This window comes from Aythya marila (genome assembly GCF_965140915.1).
Source record: "Aythya marila genome assembly, chromosome: 18".
Lineage (NCBI taxonomy): Eukaryota > Metazoa > Chordata > Aves > Anseriformes > Anatidae > Aythya > Aythya marila.
This window is the reverse complement of record NC_139059.1, coordinates 3,774,869-3,794,072: the sequence shown is the minus strand read 5'-3', so window position 1 is coordinate 3,794,072 and position 19,204 is coordinate 3,774,869. Positions and strand designations below refer to the sequence as shown.

Here is a 19,204-nt window from a genome sequence, read left to right as displayed (position 1 = left end):
GCAGCAGCCGCATGGCCAGGATGTGGCCTTCAGCACCCGTCGGGCAGCCCTCTGGCCAGACGTGCTCCTTGGTGCCTCTCGGGGGCTTCGCTTCCTCTTTTGCCTGTGGCTCAGCACCACTCACTGGTGGGGGTCAGGCTCAGTGACCGGGGTGCTGGTGGTGCAAGAGGATGTGAGAAACCAGCTGACAGCAGTGGAAACTCGAGTTCCCATGCAGCTTCCTGGCCTCCACCGGTGAGTGATGCCGAACCGACGCTTCCCATTGCCCCGGGGAGCCCCCCCGGTGGGTGCAGCCCTGCCCCTCCCCACCTCGCTGCTGCGCCACGCGGTGCCTCCAGCCAGTGGGACACACAGCGGGGTCTCCACAGGGACCCCCTGAACCCCAAACACGTCCCATCCCTGCTGCCCCGGCCAGGATATCCTCTCCCATCCCCTAGCAGCAGCCTCCCCAGCCTCCTCCTTCCTCTTTCTCACCGACTGGCTGACCCTGTGGTTTGCTGGGCAAATCCCTCAGCAGAAGGGGAGCTGGACAAGTGGGTAACAGGATGGGTTAACAACCGGCTGGTGGGTCGGCCTCAAAAGGTTGTGGTGCCTCCAAGGGCTGTGGTGCCTGGGTTACATCAGGCTGTTGGCCAGTCAGTGGGGTTCCCCCAGGCTCCATTCCGGGGCCAGTTCTCTTTAATGTTTTTAGAAATGAGCCGGATGCAAGGTCATTTTGTGGGTGATTTGGGGCACTGAGGGTGCCCCTTGATGGAGACACGGCTGAACTGGCCCTGACCTATCTCCGGATCCTGGCCCCACAGCGGGCTCTGTGCAGACCAAGGGCCCGTCCTGCTGCTGGGAACGAGCCGAGGGGCGAAGTGTGAAGGGCGCAGCGATGCTGGAGGGACCTGCAGGTCAGCCTGGAAATGGGTGTTTGGACCCATCCAGCAGGGCTGGCGCTGCTCAGGGCTCCTCTCCCCGCAGTGGGGCTCAGCCAGGTGCTCGTGTCCCCCCCCAGGACACCAAGTCCCCCCAAACGGGGCTCCCTGCACGGCTCTCACACACCCACATTTGCAGCCCCTGGTGCTCTGACCAGTGCTGGCAGCTGGGGGAGGATGTGGACAGACAGACAGACAGACGGACAGCTGCAGGATACCCAGCTTTATTGCAAAGTGCCTTTGCTCAGCAGACACAGGCTCTCTGCACCCCAAACCCTCCCCGCTGCAGCCTTGGGGGTGCCGGCAGCGCTTTGGGCTTTGCAGGGGGAGAGGTGCCTGGTGCCGAGCAGCTCCCGCTGCGGGGCGGGTGGCTCAGCCCCACAGGGTGCGGGGCAGGGGGCAGGGGGATGCTCTGGGACCGTCGGGGTGTGCAGGCTGCCCGATGCCCCGGACAGCTGCAGGTTTCCCCGGGGGCTGCATCTCCTGCACAGGTTCCTCACCCACACGGCTGTGCACACCGGGGCCAGCGCCACAGGCAGCTTCAGGCTGAGTAAGAGCAGGAGAAATGAGATAATGATAGGGATTGTGCCGGGTCTGGGCAAGGAGGACCCGGTCCAGGGCATCTCCACACCCGGCAGCCCCATGGGATGTGCTGGGAGCAGCCCAGCTGGAGGCAGGAGGCTGGGACAGTGGGGATGCGCTTGGGGTGGGGAATTGGGGTGTCCCCGGCCTCTGTCTGTGGGCAGAAGCTGTGGTGCTGCTGAGATCCTCCTGTGATGGATCTGCAGCCCCTGGTGAAGCTCATTCCCATCCTGCAGCCCCCCTGCTCCCTGCCCAGCTTGGAGCAAAGTGCCGGTGTCTCTGCAGGGGAGCACCTGGGGACCCTGCTGCCCACCCGCGGCGCTCCCTTAGGACTGGAGGAATTCATTTCCTTGCTGGGCACCGTGTCTGGGCCTCCCCCTGCTCCTGTCGTGGCACAAGGTGTTGGTGTAGAAGTTCTCATCCTCCAGCTCAGCGTCCTGCTGCACGGTGTCCTGCTGACATGGGGGCGGCGTGTCCCTGGGGTCCTGGGGCAGGGCAGGGACTCAGCACGGCACGGCCGGGTGCTGCAGGGCTCCCCGGTTCCCTGCTGCCCGTGCCGGGGCTCTCACCTTTGTCAGGGCCAGCTCGTTGTCGTAGATGCTGTCCAGCTCCCCAGCGAAGGCAGGCTTGGAGGGGGTCAGGGGGGGTTCGGTGCGAAGGGGCAGCGTGTCCCCAAAATCCTGAAACAGACAGCGGGGTCAGGGGGTAGCCGGCCCCGCTCGCTGCCAGGCTCAGCCCCACGGGCTCCAGCCGTGCCCCTGGACACCCACGGGAGCCCCAAGGCTCCAGCTGCAGGGGGGGCTCGTGGGGACCGGTGGTCCCGGGGGGGGCTCTCCAGGCACTTGCCGTATGGTGCGGCTGAACCCAGTCCTTTGGCTTAGATCTCACTGCTCCCAGGGGTCTCTGGAGGTCTGGGGGCAGGAAGAAAAGTCGTGGCAAAGCAGCACAACACACAGCACAACACACAAACCCCTCCAGCTCCTGCCCCGCTCAGCTCCCCAGATGGGTCCCGCTGTGCCCGGGATGGACGCAGTGGCACCCTTGGGTGCCCTTACCTTCCCTCCTCCTCCACAGGGCGTAGACGAGCCCGGCAGAGCCGGCCACAGCCAGCAGGGAGAGCAGCACCGCCGTGGGCACCAGGGCACTCAGGGCTGACCAGGGGGGGCTGGAGGCAAGGGAAGAGGAGCGGGGCTGTTTGCCTCCCCCCTCAAAGGCTGGCGCTGTGCTCCTGCAGCCCCCTGCCCACTGTGGGATGGGGCCACGAAGCAGGGACACCAGCCTGGGGCCCCACTTGGGTCTCTGCTGCTGCGTCACCCCCCGAAAAAAACATCTCCAGAGTGTACCTGTGAGCCCCCCGGTGTGAAGACCCCACGTCTGCGAGCCCCCCACCCGCCCTGTGGTGCCCATGGCTCACCCCGTGGCAGTGGTGTTGGTGCTGTTGGCCGTGGAGAGGAGCTCGGTGGTGGCGTCGGAGAGCCAGGGCGAGGGGGTGGCTGCAGGGTTTGCAGGCACAGCTCGTACGGACGCATCGGGGGTGGTCCTGGGGGAAGCTGGGGTCCCCCACGTCCCACCAGCAGGAGGTGAGCACTTGCCTGTACCGTGCCCAGCCCTTGCCCCTGCCCTGCCGGTGTTCCCAAGGGATGTTCTTTCCCTGCAGCTCCCCGTGCAGAGGAATCTCTCTGGATGCCAGGGACTGAGGCTTTCCCAAGGCTGCAGGGCTTGGTTCTGCCCCTTTTCCTCACCCAAAAGCTCAGATTTTGCAGCCCAGACCCTCTTTGGTTTGCAGAGGCTGGCTGGCAGCAGCTCTCTGGCTGCAGCACCTGGTGCTGGGAGCCCAAATAATGGCCCAGGACTGGCCTCGGTGCTGCAAACCCCTGCGCATGGCTCCTGCATGCACCTACGAGCACCCCTTAACGAAGGGACCCATCATCCCTGTGCCCTGCCACTGGTTTATACTGGGTGCCAACCAATATAAGCGGAGCCGAGCTGCACCATCTCACCCCGACACAACCCAGCACCTTCCTTCCCCCAAAAATGCTTTCCCCTACAAAAACCAAAAACCAACAAAATGCCAACACTCACCTGGCAAAACCCTGACGGTAACCGGTGTCATGATGTCCCTGCCCACCCGCTCCACCCCGCACCAGTAGCTCCCGGCGTCCTCCTCCGAGAGCTCCTGCAGGGTGAGCAGGACGAGGCAGAAGACGTGGTTGTCGGCGATGGAGACGCGGCCGCGCTGCCGGGGCACTTCTCGCCCCGCCGTCTCCACCACCTTGCTGCAGGAGTCCCGCGAGGCCCCGCGGCACCAGTACTTGTTGTAGCCCTGGTAGCCCGGCGTGTACCAGCACTTCAGGGTCAGCGCCTGCCCCGCGTGGCCGCTCACCTCCCGGGGGGCAACGAGAGCCTGGCATGCTGCGGGGAAACCAAACGGTGATGGAGAGGAACCAGCCCTGGTCCCCCAAGCTGCCCCTTGTCGGCTCGCTTCGGAGGGGCGGCGAGAAATAAGCACTTTTGGGGAGACCCCATCTGCCCGCTTTTAGCCCCAAAAGGCTGCGATGCTGTGGCTCCGGGGCTGGTACCCGAAGGGGAGCCTGCACTTCTAGGGGGGGCCCAGCAGCTCTGCGCCCATCCTCACCTGGGAGAAGGAGCCAGCCCCAGCCCAGCCACGTCCCCATCATCCTGCTCCGCTCCGGGGGCCCGCGAGCATCGGCAGCTCTCAGGGAAGTGAGAGGTGAGGGCTGGGGGCCAGGGGATGCGGGGCTGGTGCTCAGCCCCCGTGATCTGCTGCTGCTGCTGCTCCCTCGCTCATGCAAGCGGTGACCGCAGAGCAGGCGGCTGGCTGGGTTTGGGTTATTTGTGTCTGCGAAGAGTTTCACCTCGGGGCTGGGAGGGGGGGGGTTCTGCTGGGGGGAAAGAGGCTTCGGGGTGCTTTCTGCACACTGGCCCAGCTGGAGGCTGGGTGCTCGGGGCAGTGGGGAGGGTGGCAGCAGGAGGAGCAGAGCCCTGAGCCGGCCCCGGGGACGTGGAGACCATGCGTGAATGCAGGGGGGTGGCACGGGGGGGTCAGGGGCCTCATCCCTGGTGCCGATGTCCCTGTGATGGGACCTGCTCCAAGGAGCTTTCCTGGGGGCTCCCCAGCCTGGGAGAGGAGGCTGAGACCCCATAACCCCTGCAGAAGACCCGTGATGGGGCCAGCACCTTTCACAGGGTGCACACACGATGGGACCCCACAGCCAGGGCATTGGGGGCCAACCCAAGGCCCCCTTTTTCCTCCCCACACTTCTTTTTGGCCCGTTTGCTCTCCGCGAGGAAGCAGAAGGAAGGAAGTGAGCCTGCAGGTGAAAACCCAGAACCAGCAGGGCCGTGCAGGAGCGGGGTGACCGCAGCGCCTGCAGCAGCGTCTCCTCCATGGGGTGCCGGGACAGGGCAGGGGACAGAGGCCACATCTCCACCCCCCCTTCCTCCCCCTGGGCTCTTTCTCACCGCACAGGAGAGCCGCAGAGGATAAAATAACCCCAGGGCTGCCTGCTGTGTGCTGGGCTCGTCCCATCTGAACAGCCCCCACCCGAGCTGCGTCCTCTGGTCACCTACAGGCGGGGTGCTGGGCTCCTCGCCCCTGCTTTGGGGGTGTTTGGAAAAGTCACCGATGCTGATCTTTGCTCATTTAATGCATGGAAAGGGGACGGGGAGAAGCAAATCTGCTGAAGCAAAGTGCTCCACAGCCGCCCGGCCCCACGCAGAGATCGCTGCTGGTGGGGAGCCCCTGCAGCCCCTGCCCGCTGGTTGTAGGGTTAGGGTTAGGGTGAGCAATGCAACCAGGCGCTACTTTTACCCAGGGAGATTCTGGGTCAGGTCTGATCTCTGGTCTTCACAGAAATGGGCAGAAATTGAATCGGCCAAGGCACGAGCAGTGCATGGAGGGCCCCACAGGTGTTCAGCCCCAAGCCAAAAACCCCTCCAAGACCCCGTCCCACCTTATCCCACTGCAGCCTCTGAGCTGCAACCTCTTCAGCGACATTTCCCAACTCTGGATCCTGTTATTGAATTGGGGGGCTCTGAAGAATAATGCGTGTGCTTCAGCTCCAGCTCTCATGTGCTGCTTTGTCAGCCTTGGAGGAATGGTCCCTGTGAGATAAGGGGAACCCTGTAATTGCCAACGGGGCTCCCACAGGGCTGGCGGGATCTGATCTGATCCCTCTCTTCTACTGCCATCTCCAATAACTAAATAAAACCAGATCGTTCCCAGATCCCCTGATTTAGCACAGAAAAGAGAGCCCTGAGGGCCTGGCTGGGGCCGGGGCTTCCTGGGGGCTCCGCCTGAGGCTGGGCTCCGTGGCGAGGAAGGGTCAGGGGGCCGGGGGTCGTTCCTGTGGGGGCGTTCAGGAAGGTACAGAGGGTGAAATTCTGACTCCTGCCTATTTCCCAGGAAAGGAACAGCCACAGCAGGGCTCACAGCCCCTGGGACCCTAGAAAACAAGTATGGCGACACTTTCTGCCATGAAAAAGTGCCCCCCACAGAAGCCTTTGGGTACACCTGAACTCCCCAGGGGAGCCTTTACACAATCCCACATGGAAATGGAGTCTGTGTTCACACTTTCCAAAAACATTTCTATAAATACATCAACACAAAAAGGAGGACTAAGGAGAATCTCCATCCTTTACTGGATGCGGGGGGAAACTTAGTTACAAGAGATGAGGAAAAGGCGGAGGTGCTCAATGCCTTCTTTGCCTCAGTCTTTAGCGGCAATACCGGTTGTTCTCTGGATACTCAGTACCCTGAGCTGGTGGAAGGGGATGGGGAGCAGGAAGTGGCCCTCATTATCCATGAAGAACTGGTTGGTGACCTGCTACGGCACTTAGATGTGCACAAGTCGATGGGGCCGGATGGGATCCACCCAAGGGTACTGAGGGAACTCGCAGAGGAGCTGGCCAAGCCACTGTCCATCATTTATCAACAGTCCTGGCTATCGGGGGAGGTCCCAATCGACTGGCGGCTAGCAAACGTGATGCCCATCTACAAGAAGGGCCGGAGGGCAGACCCAGGAAACTACAGGCCTGTCAGTTTGACCTCAGTGCCAGGGAAGCTCATGGAGCAGATCCTCCTGAGAGTCATCATGCAGCACTTGAAGGGGAAGCAGGCGATCAGGCCCAGTCAGCATGGCTTTATGAAAGGCAGGTCATGCCTGACGAACCTGATCTCCTTCTATGACAGAGTGACGCGCTGGGTGGATGAGGGAAAGGCTGTGGATGTGGTCTACCTTGACTTCAGCAAGGCTTTTGACACTGTTTCCCACAGCATTCTCCTCAAGAAACTGGCTGCTCTTGGCTTGGACTGGCGCACGCTTCGTTGGGTTAGAAACTGGCTGGATAGCCGGGCCCAAAGAGTCGTGGTGAATGGAACCAAGTCCAGTTGGAGGCCAGTCACTAGTGGCGTCCCCCAGGGCTCGGTGCTGGGGCCGGTCCTCTTTAATATCTTCATCGATGATCTGGACGAGGGCATCGAGTGCACCCTCAGTAAGTTCGCAGATGACACCAAGTTAGGTGCGTGTGTCGATCTGCTTGAGGGTAGGAAAGCTCTGCAGGAGGATCTGGATAGGCTGCACCGATGGGCTGAGGTCAACTGCATGAAGTTTAACAAGGCCAAGTGCCGGGTCCTGCACCTGGGGCGCAATAACCCCAAGCAGAGCTACAGACTGGGAGAGGAATGGTTGGAAAGCTGCCAGGCAGAGAAGGACCTGGGAGTGATGGTGGACAGTCGGCTGAATATGAGCCAGCAGTGTGCTCAGGTGGCCAAGAAAGCCAACGGCATCCTGGCTTGTATCAGGAACAGCGTGACCAGCAGGGCTAGGGAGGTGATCGTCCCCCTGTACTCAGCTCTGGTGAGGCCGCACCTCGAGTACTGTGTTCAGTTTTGGGCCCCTCGCTACAAGAAGGACATCGAGGTGCTTGAGCGGGTGCAGAGAAGGGCGACGAAGCTGGTGAGGGGCCTGGAGAACAAGTCCTACAAGGAGCGGCTGAGGGAGCTGGGCTTGTTCAGCCTGGAGAAGAGGAGGCTCAGGGGTGACCTTATCGCTCTTTTTAGGTACCTCAAGGGAGGCTGTAGCGAGGTGGGGGTTGGTCTGTTCTCCCACGTGCCTGGTGACAGGACGAGGGGGAATGGGTTTAAGTTGAGCCAGGGGAGTTTTAGGCTAGATGTTAGGAAGAACTTCTTCACTGAAAGGGTTGTGAGGCACTGGAACAGGCTGCCCAGGGAAGTGGTGGAGTCACCATCCCTGGAAGTCTTCAAAAGACGTTTAGATGTAGAGCTTAGGGATATGGTTTAGTGGAGGGCTGTTAGCGTTAGGTTGGAGGTTGGACTCGATGACCTTGAGGTCTCTTCCAACCTAGAAAATTCTGTGTGATTCTGTGTGTGAACCCTAAATGTAACCTTAACACTGAGCCAAACCCCAAGTGGAAGGCCCAAGTGGAAGGCATGTCTGACCGAGGGCAGGAAAGAGAGAGATGAAGTGGAGGCCCACTGCAGGAGGGAATGTGGTGAGCTATCCTCCATGAACCACACAGACAATGCTGGGGCTGTCCTTGTTCAAGTATTACTGACCCTTCACTTCTGCTTTTAAGATAGTATTTACTTAATACACTTCGTGTAATAATAAGTACGCTAAAGGGACCCATTGCAGCTATTTACATAACAAACTATACCAAGTCTTGTATTACTCCTTCCCTACCCTGGGCTCTTTTTTCCTGTTTCTTGCCTTTCTACTCCAGGGAAGAACACAGCGCTCTTCCTGTAGTTCAACAGAACCAAAGACCACCAGCTTTAGATACTCTAAGGTTAAACAGTGTAGCTGTTACTTACCTCTTACTGTTCAGAGTGAGTTTCTGATTTCTGGGAATAAAGATGCAAATGAAAATAAAACACTGACCCAAGCAGAGTTCTGTCTGTGCAGAGGATTCTTCATGAAGTTCTTCAGTGTCTTTAGTCCAAGCTGACGTAGCTAAAGGTGGCAGAAAATAGCCTGGGAATTTTGTACTGAACGCCTAAGAACAAACATTTTCGGACTGAAATTCTTCCTTACACTTCAGAAGTTGTGACATAGATACCAACTTTTCCTCACAGCGTTTTAAGAGATAAGCAAAATACATGCCCCCTGGTAACAGATGTTTCCATTTGCAGAACATAAACACGTTATGAGACAGCTGCTTTCTCTAAATGGAGAAGTCAGGAAGTGCTTCTACAAATGATACAGTCTTTATTTTTTTTTTTTACAACTCTCACGCATTCCTGTCAAATGTAGGTCTTACAGTGACACGACCTTTGTACATTTCAGTGTTTAACAAATACCCGTCTCATTCTTCCCTTAAATTGAGAAAGTCAGGTATGAAAAAAGTCTGAGCAACATCTCAGAGCTGTAAAGGATAGAAAGGTTAGTAACATCACATTTTATGATTTGAACTGTTGCTTTCAAGCCTGCCCTCTACTGGGCCAAAGAATTTCTGCTGATACTTCACAGTATTTTAAATGAGCGCCTTCACATTTACTTTGAGTTGCCACTAAGATATGGAATCTGATGCTTTTTTTTTTTTCTCCCCTCCTTAAAACAGCAGCGAATGGAATTGTTTATAACAAGGAAAGACTGGGGAGTGGAGTCCACTTCATTACATTTTTGGTAAACAGCGATGGATTATACAAGATGAATCATCTGTCTGTTCCTCCTGATGGCTGCTTCTTCCGAATTCACATTCTAGTTATGGATTCTTTAAACCGCAGTAAACCGTGTCCAGACTTTAAACTTGGTAAACAACCCTAGTTAAATCCATTCCACTATTTTTCCTGCATACAGTGTAATTTTAGCCTTCCCTAGTTTAATAAACTCAATCCAGGTTGGAATATTTTGAAAAAAAAATGTTTACTCTTAGAATGGAGAGTTCTTTCCCCTCCTCAGCTTTTCTAATTTTCTAAGAAACCCAAACATGTGTAGAAGTCAGCTAGCAGTGCAGTTCTTTAAAAAAAAAAAAAAAAAAAAAAATAGGAAAAAACAAAAACAGGAGCATAAGCTCTTGTCTTTTTGCAAATAGTTCAGTTTTCCTTCTAAATGCCAGTTTATCAAATACTAGTTAGTATTTGATTCAACTTGCAATGCAACACAAATAATCATTTATGTGCAAGCACAATCCCCAAGTCCTAGGATATATTTCTGTAGGGTATAACTTCACATCCATTCATAAATGTACTGTCCTTAGAGCAGGTGCAGTGAATAAAACAATGCTTTCTTCATAACACAGGAATCTTTATTTTGTAGGCAGTAGATACATTGTGACAGGTCAGACCTACCACAAGAGACGACAGATCCCTGCAAATTTACTGCAGATCCTGAGAGGGCGCCTGAGGCCTGGGGATGGACTGCTTGGAAGAAGCAGGAGCTATGTGAAGAGATTCAACAGGAAGAGGAACCGCAAAGTGCAAGGGGCTGATGCTAAATGTAGATAAGGCTACGGTAACCTCTACAGGCAGCAGCAGAATTCCTCTACAAGAGTAAGTTTGATGACTGAGCAGCAGTAGGAGGTAATTCTACTTATGCCTGAAATTGGTTGTGAATAGGACACGTGCTTTTGTGCTTTCGCAAACACTAGCTGAATGTTTTGAGTAGGTACCTACACATTGTGAAATACAGCACAAAGTTAGCTGACAATAACCGGTCGTGAATTTGCTCTAGCTGTTTTCAGAGCCATGGGCTATCGCCGCCTCTGCTATAATGCAGACCTAATAATTTGTAGTAATTGTAAAGTAAAGTTCTGAAGGCTTGTTCAAGGTACACAAGTAACTGCGCTTTCAAACCCTTTACCTTGAACAAGTGTTAGATAATACCATAGCATTACCTACAGGGGATGTCAATGGTATTTTCACACAACTCTGCTTTAAGTATATCTGATTCAAAAGATACCAGCAAAACCAAGTATCTTGCATACTGTTTTGGTTCCTCAACTACCATTATTCTTCAGTGTTAGGTTTTCACATAAAGCTTATGAACTAGCTATTAATTATTCAAGTATATGAATACACTAACTGAAAGCAAATCAAATAATTTGCACACCAGTGCCCAATTAAGCTTACAAACAATGTCACAAGTTCATGCCAAGGAATGCAAAATAAGCATGCAATTGCATGCACATCTTGTATGCCTGGTTATGCTGGCAGTTCTTTAGAAGTTCAATCCTAGAACTGTGAACTGGAGGTCATCTTCCCCTGAGAATTACCCAATTTGTACTTGCATGGCAGTGAAGTTACTGTGAATCAAAAATACAACCTTTTAGTACCCTTAATGTGGTGGAAATACAAGAGCTTAATTACATGAAAACTCTGCAAAGGCGATCTTAATGTTTACTACTCCAAGAGCCAGTATTCACAAATTCTGAGTCTTCTACCTGTTCACAGGAGGTCTGGATTCACAGCTTCCTGGGTTCCGAAAGAACAAAAAAAAGATTATGTAATGAGTATTAAAAGAAGGCATCTCCTTGTTTGAAGCATCGCCTGTGATTTTAAAATACAGTTCAAGTGTGGCTAGTTCATGCAGTGGTGCAGAAAAGTAACTGCCAATTAGTACTGCTATTAAGACAAAATGTTCTTCTAAAGGCAGTAGCTCTGAGTACTTGCAGAGATATCCCTATAAATAAGGCCTAGATTTTGAGCCAGTAGAATCTTAATACCAATGAAACCTTACAACTGTTTGTAAGTATATAAAAAGGAGAATATGTATATATGTAATGTGTATGTGGGGAACTTGCCATCTCGATTAAAAATGTATACAGTGATATATATAACATGATCTGGAACAGGAGCATCCTATAAACATTTTCTGTTTTGAAGCAAAGGTAGTTCTAACACAATTTTATGTTGCAGAACTCTGCAGCCTCATTTAGTGTCACTGAAAGCTACAGAGCAAGCAGAGGATGGGGGATAAGTCACACTGTACGAAGTACTTCTTGGTCTGGAATAGGGGACAAAATACTAAGCATTGTACATTGTAGGACCCAAAAGTCTTTCAAATAAATTTACTAATAGCTTGTGTCCATCTAAAAATATATTGTCTCACTTCTGTGAGAATGAAGAGCTAACATGGAACGTGGCATATATAGATGGTATTTTCCATAGGGACTTCAAGGGGACTTTCGATTTGGCAAAATGACTTCCTGGCAACAAATGAAAGCACTGGTGTGGACTGGATAGGGCAGGGGAAGGAAGGAAAAAGGGTTACACGTGCATCTTAAATTTGTTTCTATGTTCAACTGCAGTTCAGGGACTAATGAGCAAGTCCCAGAGTCACCCATTTGCCCAGAATAGAAATTAAGCACCCTCCTCACCCCCAAGACAATACTGTAATCTAAAATAGGCAAAGCGTGGGTAGAAAAATAATGCATATGACCATATCTCATTTTGATTGTCTCAGAGATAAGTAACAGTATCTTGTGCTAGTGACATCCAAATCCCAAGTAAAAAATGCCAGCAACTGACAGAATGTCTCTGCCCCTATCAGATACAAGCACTGCTCTACAACTAGTTTCAAAGTAAATCTAGATCATAGGCAATTGCTTGAAAGTTTTTTGAGGAAAAAAAAAAAATCAAGCTAGGATAGTTCACCATATCAAAATTGTTAGAATACATTACTATTTTAAAACATGATATTTATAAAAAACATGAAAAGGATGACGACTGAACAGAGATCACAGGTCATAAGAACTTACCATGCTTTTAGGAAGGTGGGTATTAATTACTTTTATAGAAGTGTTATTTTCCAGAAACACCATGTAGCTATGAAAGTTCACCACTAAGCAAGAAAAATGCCTCAACGTACTCAATGACAATTGAAAACACAATAGCTCTCAGCAAAATTAAGTCATATGTATGGATTATCTCCCTAAGCAAACTGATTCACTAGTAATTATAATCTGGAAAAGCCAAGACCTATACACCATTGCATTATCAAATGTTTCATTAGAAACACCACCAAATCAATGTCAAACACATTACTTTATTTGTCTAGGATGATGTGTCCTATTAGGTACAAAAAAGTACTCTTCAATTTGCCACAATTTCTTAAAAACATAGCAATCTATTGCCTACAGGTAGGAAAATTTTAAATGTCATATATATTTATGTATGAATAAATAGTACAGAAATATTGTGAAGTCTTGAAGAGATGCAGGATATGTTAAAATGCTGTTAGAAGTTGAGATTTTTTTTCCTTTCTGCATTAAAAACACAATGCATACAATATGCAGCATTTTTTTTTTTTAAACGTCAAGGACAACATAACCTAAATGCAACTTTTTTTTTTTAAACTTTAAGAAGCATAATGGATAATTGTTTTCACATTGAACTATTATTTTTAATTTTCACATATAGGTTAATTGACAACATTTGTATGTACAAAAAAACATGGGTTTTGTTAGATAAAGTTATCCCAGAAGTACCTGTACACCTGAGCCTGTAAGTATAAGAAAGTGTGGTCAGTAGCAACATCTTTAAGAAAAGTAACAGAAAAGGTTCTTGCATAGCAAGGTGTGAGGTTAAACCCAAAAGGAGCTTATCCATAAATCAGGTAAATCCCAGATCACTGTAGAACAGAAGTTAACTGTGAATTAGTGCAAAAGCTAGTCAAATGGTTGAAGAGCTGCATATAAAGCATGGCTGGTAACTGTAGACAGGTAACACGAGAAAGTCATTTATGCAATATGAAAGTCATAGAAAGAAAAACATCTGCAAATCGCATCCTCTCTTGACTTCAACTTATACCCCCTACTAGCACTCCTCATACAGGAAACAATGAAGCCATCCAGAATGCCTTTCAAGGATCTAATTACACTTGGTACTTTACATTCTTAGGGTTCTTGGCAAAATATCAATTCAGCAGTGGGCAGTGACATTTCACAAAATACTTCCTACCATGTTATCTGTTACAGTAATTTTGGCACCACTGTAGAAATTTTATAAAGGGATAACAGCTGCTTAAGAATGAAAAGTTATAAATGCTACCTTTGGAGCAAAATAAAGTCAGATTTCCCTGGCCACTTCCCCCCCCCAATTACTTGAAATACCTATACTTCTTAACAGATCCCCAAAGTGTTACAAACATATTAGCGCACACTCAAAGACACCTACATGTGTGGGGAGAACAATTATCTCCATTTATTTTGTTTCATATACATCCATATTTTGAATTTTAATACAAAAGAAAAAAATTAGAATCTGACAAATGTTTACAAACAAGATACCTTCAAATAGATTTTACTCATTTCAGTCTGGTGCAGAGTAAATGACAAATTGTACTGTTATATTCAAGGCAACAGAGTCTGTAGTCCATGACCACTTAGCCCAACCTTTATGCAAGCTTAATTGTTTTTTTTTGTTATTTTTTTTTGATCTACCATGAATGATAAACTCATTGTTGATTCCCAGTTCTGTGTGTGTGCACATGTGTACATAGCAGCTCCTTTCATAGAAAGAAAAGACATCTAGAGGTCTTCTTGTACTTTTACCTACAGGAATCATGTTAAGATACAGAATGGATTACATGTAACCGGGGCTGGATTTTATAAGAAAAAATAATTAGCTGACAAATGAGGGCAGCAATAAAAAAGCGTCTTTTTTGCAACAATAAATAAATACAGTCAAAGTTTTCTGTGTGGACTTTAAACCAGCTTCTTCACTGAAGAACAGACGTGGCATTTCCATGGAGTTAAACTTGACCCCATTTACTGTATCTTTTTTTTCTTGCTCTCTTTCTCTCTCTCCTTCAACAAAACAAAAAGTTTTCCTGCTTCTGCCACAATAGTACAACAATTTGATCTTGACAAGAAAGTGGTGCTGCTGATTTTTATTTCTTTGTCCTTTGGACAAAATAAGCCAAGAATATAATTTGACTGTTGTGACCAATAAAAACGCAGTTTACATCAAGTCTTGTCAGGATAACCTGACTAAAAACATCTGGCTTCTTAATTAAAAATTTTCAGACAACCAGATTCTTGCTCGTGTGTTAGGTTAACACGCTGAACTCTAAGAAGCTGTAGACTGCAGTTTGTTGTTATGGGACCTGCAGAATACAGAAGAAAGCGAAGAATTAAGCACCCTTCATTTTGGAAGAACACAGTTGCTGCAAGGTGTTGCCAAGGGTAAATCAGTAGGAGGGAATTACCACTATGTTGCTTCCATTTTTGTTTTTAAACCCTTCAGAAAAAAGAACATTTAAAATATTTCTGAATTCTACGCACATTTTCACCTACTGTATACCACTACTGTATATCTTACTACTTGTAAAATGCAGTGTGTCGCTGGAATATTCCAAAATGCCTGAACTTAGTTTTACTCTTATTTACATAACAGTAGTCTATCAAAGGGAAAGCAAAAAGACAGTAAGTGTGAATATTTATAATAAGGTGTATTTAGCTTAAGTTTATTCAAGAAATCTTTGGATTAACTTAATAGAAAAAACTGAACCAGGCATATTAAAATCACATTTTTGCTAATCAGAGTTCAGCAAAACTCTTTGACGTTCACATTTTTATTAGTGACTGAAAATAAAACAATAAAATACATGTTTTCCAAGATTAATTTTTCATTTCTATCAATACAGTATTCCAGCAACGGGACATTTTTTTTCTGTTGATACATTTGTGTTTACCAGCAGGACTGCTGGTAACAAAAAATAAAAAACAACATTTACTTGTTAGACAAATGATCTGGATTTTAGGGCAGTTTAATGTCATTGAATTGTACAATAAAAGAAAGTGACCCCAACATCCAGTTCTGATTCCAGTTAAAAAGTTCAGACTAAAGATATCACAATCTGCAAGAAAAGAAAGGACATGGATGGTATAAATGAAAAACGGTAACAAAAAAAGATGTAGCAATGAAATTAAGAGCAAGCAGTGGATGCTGGATAATCAGCTAATGCAAGATGAAAGAAACAACATTTGAGCACTACCTGGTAAAAACATTACTATAATATTAAAGGGGAAAGCAAAATGCTGGACTAGTCAATTTTGTCTCACCCTTTCTCATTAATCCTACTCTCGCTAGATTAGAGAGCTTCCACAACGAGTATAAATTGAATCTTTCAATTCAGTTAATTAGAAATATTCGTGTTGATCCTGTATTACTGTATTAGACTGGCAGTCTGTTACAGTTTTGACTGTTATCGTCAGATGGACAAAGTTAACTATCATGCACATACAGATTTCTGAGTAATGCTGAAAGGCATTCAACATTTGTAACTCAGTTGCAGTTGGCTTAAGCTGGAGTACAGCAGTGATGTAGGAGAAATCCGTATAGTCCACTCGTGTTTTGACTAAGCCAGTTTTAGGAAGAGCTGTACTAAATGCCACATTATAATTTGACTAGCGCAGTACAACTCCCATGTACATGCTACTGTAGACAGAATTGGCAAGCAATAGAAAAATCCGCTATAGAGCAGCCTATTCATTTTCAGGAACATTTGTATTAGGAAAATATTCTACACATCCGTCTACAGAAAAGCATTCAGAATGAAAGTCTGATGTTAAATAGCCAAATTTGAATTGTATTTAGCTTTCCATATCTTAAAGACTATTTATTCCCTCTGTTTCAAATATGGTAACACAATGGTAAATATGGTAAAATAAGAGGAGGTATTAAAAAACAAAAACTATTTGAAATTATTTCACTGGCTTACAAGCCTCGCAAGATTGTCTCTTTTTAGCATCTGAAAAGGACTCAGAGCAGAGTAGAACGTACTCGAAACTCAGAACAGCACATTTTATGTCCTGCTGAGAAATGGTTCTCATTAAGTTTTCTGCAGCAATGACTTAGTGTCATTCAAATTTTCTACACTGTACTTAATTTGCGTCTAACAGCTTATTTTGAACAAACATTATCTCAAATTACCTCATCAAAACAATATTTAAGCCTTAACTCTGACTAACAGTTGCCTATTATAGAAGAATTTTTTCTTCTTGGAAAAGAAAAGTAGTTGTCCAGGCAAGTGCATGGAGAGGTAAATCCCTGTATGAATGTAAGGTAAGCTTATAAAGGTATTCAGGAAGTTTTAGGGGACAAGAGAACATCTACGATTAGGAACACTTCAGCTTACCTGCTTGCCTTAAATCCTTTTAGTTTCTGTACAAAGAATGACTCAAGAACTTCTGCACATTGGTAAAAAGGGGAGTCACTTGGATTGTAGTAACGACAGTTATCAAAAATTTTGGTCATATCTGCCACAAACTCTGTGACCTTTTTGTAGTAACGTTTCAGTATTCTTTCTTCCATGGTGGCAAGGTCTTTAAAGAAACCAAAGATTATTAAAATGAGACATTTTCACCTTCAAGAGAAGTTTACATTACCAGAATGCAGGAAACAAAGCCTATATAGGTTAGTTGTATTTCCAGGAATTCTAGTTCTGACACGGTGACACCAGTAAATCTCCTTCAGAATAAGCACTTACATGTGAATTTGTCATGTGCAGCTAAATTAAAATCCACATATCAGAGTGACCTTGGAGAATCTGGGCTCTTACGGGAAGCTATTTATTATTTTTGAAGAAATTAAGGAAAAAAACAGATTGTCTGACTCTTGTACATTATTTTCTTCACAGCCCTCACTGAGACACATCTGTGCATACAATAGCTAGCTAGCTAATCCTTCTGATCATTTTTTATTTGAATTCATGACTTGCTTTGAATCAATTATCAATTTTCACAGGAATTCACACATTACCACATGGGACAAATGAAACAGATTTTAAGTGCAGAATCATGCAAAATACTAGTGCTTTCACTCTTACCAACTAGACGCATTAATGGGACAGGAATAGCGAAGTAAGCAGTAATTATTCTATTTTAATGGAAATGTAAATTAAAAAGAGGAAGAGGAATGGGAGCTGAATTAGAAATATAGCTGTCCAAACATATAGTTGCACTTTTAGCTGGAAAAAAACATGACTTGCCTCTGGAAAATGCCCTTAAAATGCTTACTTCCAGTAATGTCAGAACACATGAAAACAGGTGGGCTGGATTACCTAATGTATTTTACGTGTGCATATTTACTTGTAATACTTAGAAGTGTATTTTCCTGCCAGATAAATTTGAAAGGGCTAAAAGCACTTTTGTTTACTTCATTCAGCCATCATATGCTTAATTGTATTACAATTTCGGCTTTCCTTTTAAACTTTAACCCATCAATTATGTAATTCAAGTTGGTTAGCAGTTTCATAATAGCACAGCCTAAAACTGAAACAGAAAATGACAGTTACTAAGCAGAGTATTATTTTCAGTTAATTTACTACAACTCTGCCAGGATACCAAATTTAACTTCCCTATTTCTAAGGTTAGTCAGGAGTAGCTGAGAAAAATCAAATGATGCACCAGCTCTCATCTAATAAAAATGAGAAGTTTCTGGTTCTGTAACTGGAAGGAAAAGAACAGCTAGTAACTTCATTTCTTGCATGAGGCAGATTTTCCTATGAGGTTTCACATTCAAGCGTCCATCTAGCTTACTAGCAGCTAATTGGTGAGGTCTGATGAGATGAGAACAAAAGCACTAAGGCTACAACATCTCTTCCACTTCTTCCATATATGCAACATTTAAACCAATTCTTGTTCATATAGCTGTAAAGATAAATTACAAATAATAAAAAGTTCATTATGTCAGTGGGACATCACACTGTCTCAGTTTGCCTGACTGAAAAAACTGTATCCTGCAAAACATATCTTCAAGATCCCCGAATGGAAATTGTCAGTGGCTAATGAACTTGATATTCAGAATCCCAAGTCTACTCACTCCTCATTCATCATGATATTATTCAGGAACACTTACCCATTGGTTCTTTAATAACACCATAATAATCTGGTGCATCATTGGGATCTACTGGTTCTAAGAACGGCCATGCCATCTTGTGAGCCTGTCAGGAAAACAAGATGTAATTACAAAAAGATTAAGTTAAATTAGTACCATTTAGTAGCTAAACATTTTAATTCAACTTTTATCTGTTGGGGTCTAGAATTGGATTTAAGGAAGAAATGCAGCATTACATGAAAAGGTACGCAGCCTTTCAGATAACAACTAGCTAACGTTTCAAAGCTCAATGTGAGAGACTGAGTGGTTGGTCTTCACAACAGGAAATAATAATGTGAAATTCAGAGGTGACAGAATACTGTACAGAACAGGCTGCCTACAGAAGTATGTTATGAATCTACTGACAGCACTTAGCACTTCACACATAGAAATGGGCTGTGCTTTACACTTAGTACTCTAGAATTAATTTGTTTCCATACACGTCCGTAAAATACAGGACAATGCAAAATATTGCTCAAGATTTTAAAACATTTAAATAAAATAATTGTGTAGCAATATAAATTCTTTATAGTCATAGCTCAAAAGATATATTTGGTAGTGATGGGTAAACCGAAATATAATGTAACAGACTCATACAGGTCTTATAATCAATTAGTATGCCATCACTTACATGGTGATAACTAATTTGAGAACAGAAGTTAGCACCTTATGTATCTGTTAGTGGCAGCTAGGCTACCACTCTGCCTTTTTATACTCTAAGTAAACCTATTTCCTTTGAAAGCCTTCCACTGTAGAGATTGCTCACTGACTCAAAAGCAGTGATAGTCTAATTACAAATATTCCTCAGCACAGTAATGCCAAGTCAAATTTACAGCTGACA

The 19,204-nt window shown here is 46.6% G+C and overlaps 3 protein-coding genes and 1 long non-coding RNA gene across 17 annotated transcripts in view; 1 reads left to right on the top strand and 3 right to left on the bottom strand.

Annotated features, from left to right (window-relative positions):
* Positions 1–1,161: 1,161 nt before the first annotated feature.
* LOC309885392 lies at positions 1,162–2,414 on the bottom strand. Its single transcript, XR_014318788.1, has 3 exons — positions 2,349–2,414; positions 2,072–2,182; positions 1,162–1,987 (listed from the first exon to the last, which is right to left on the bottom strand). It is a non-coding gene; the product is annotated as an uncharacterized lncRNA (long non-coding RNA).
* A 78-nt stretch (positions 2,415–2,492) lies between these two features.
* On the bottom strand, positions 2,493–8,645 carry LOC309885051 (CMRF35-like molecule 9; the record flags this gene model as incomplete). The annotated part of the gene is made up of 5 exons (XM_082774597.1): positions 2,493–2,667; positions 2,917–3,052; positions 3,585–3,914; positions 8,426–8,497; positions 8,618–8,645. The coding sequence occupies 5 exons, from the start codon at positions 8,643–8,645 to the stop codon at positions 2,493–2,495; spliced, it is 741 nt and encodes a 246-aa protein (XP_082630723.1).
* LOC309885050 (UPF0450 protein C17orf58) lies at positions 8,644–10,020 on the top strand (the record flags this gene model as incomplete). Its single annotated transcript, XM_082774596.1, has 3 exons — positions 8,644–8,653; positions 9,105–9,296; positions 9,803–10,020. The coding sequence occupies 3 exons, from the start codon at positions 8,644–8,646 to the stop codon at positions 9,988–9,990; spliced, it is 390 nt and encodes a 129-aa protein (XP_082630722.1). The 3' UTR covers positions 9,991–10,020.
* Positions 10,021–12,365: 2,345 nt separating this feature from the next.
* BPTF (bromodomain PHD finger transcription factor) overlaps positions 12,366–19,204 on the bottom strand; it is a 58,357-nt gene continuing 51,518 nt past the window's right edge. For 5 of the 14 annotated variants that reach the window (XM_082775129.1, XM_082775141.1, XM_082775135.1 and 2 more), the window contains 3 exons: positions 18,346–18,430; positions 16,625–16,811; positions 12,367–14,590 (listed from right to left, as the gene is read on the bottom strand). In XM_082775129.1, coding sequence (XP_082631255.1) covers positions 14,554–14,590; positions 16,625–16,811; positions 18,346–18,430 — 309 coding nt within the window. In that variant the 3' untranslated portion in view covers positions 12,367–14,553. Of the gene's footprint in view, positions 14,591–14,619; positions 15,344–16,624; positions 16,812–18,345; positions 18,431–19,204 lie in introns of those variants that run through there. The other 9 variants (XM_082775137.1, XM_082775138.1, XM_082775142.1 and 6 more) reach the window with 5 other exon arrangements.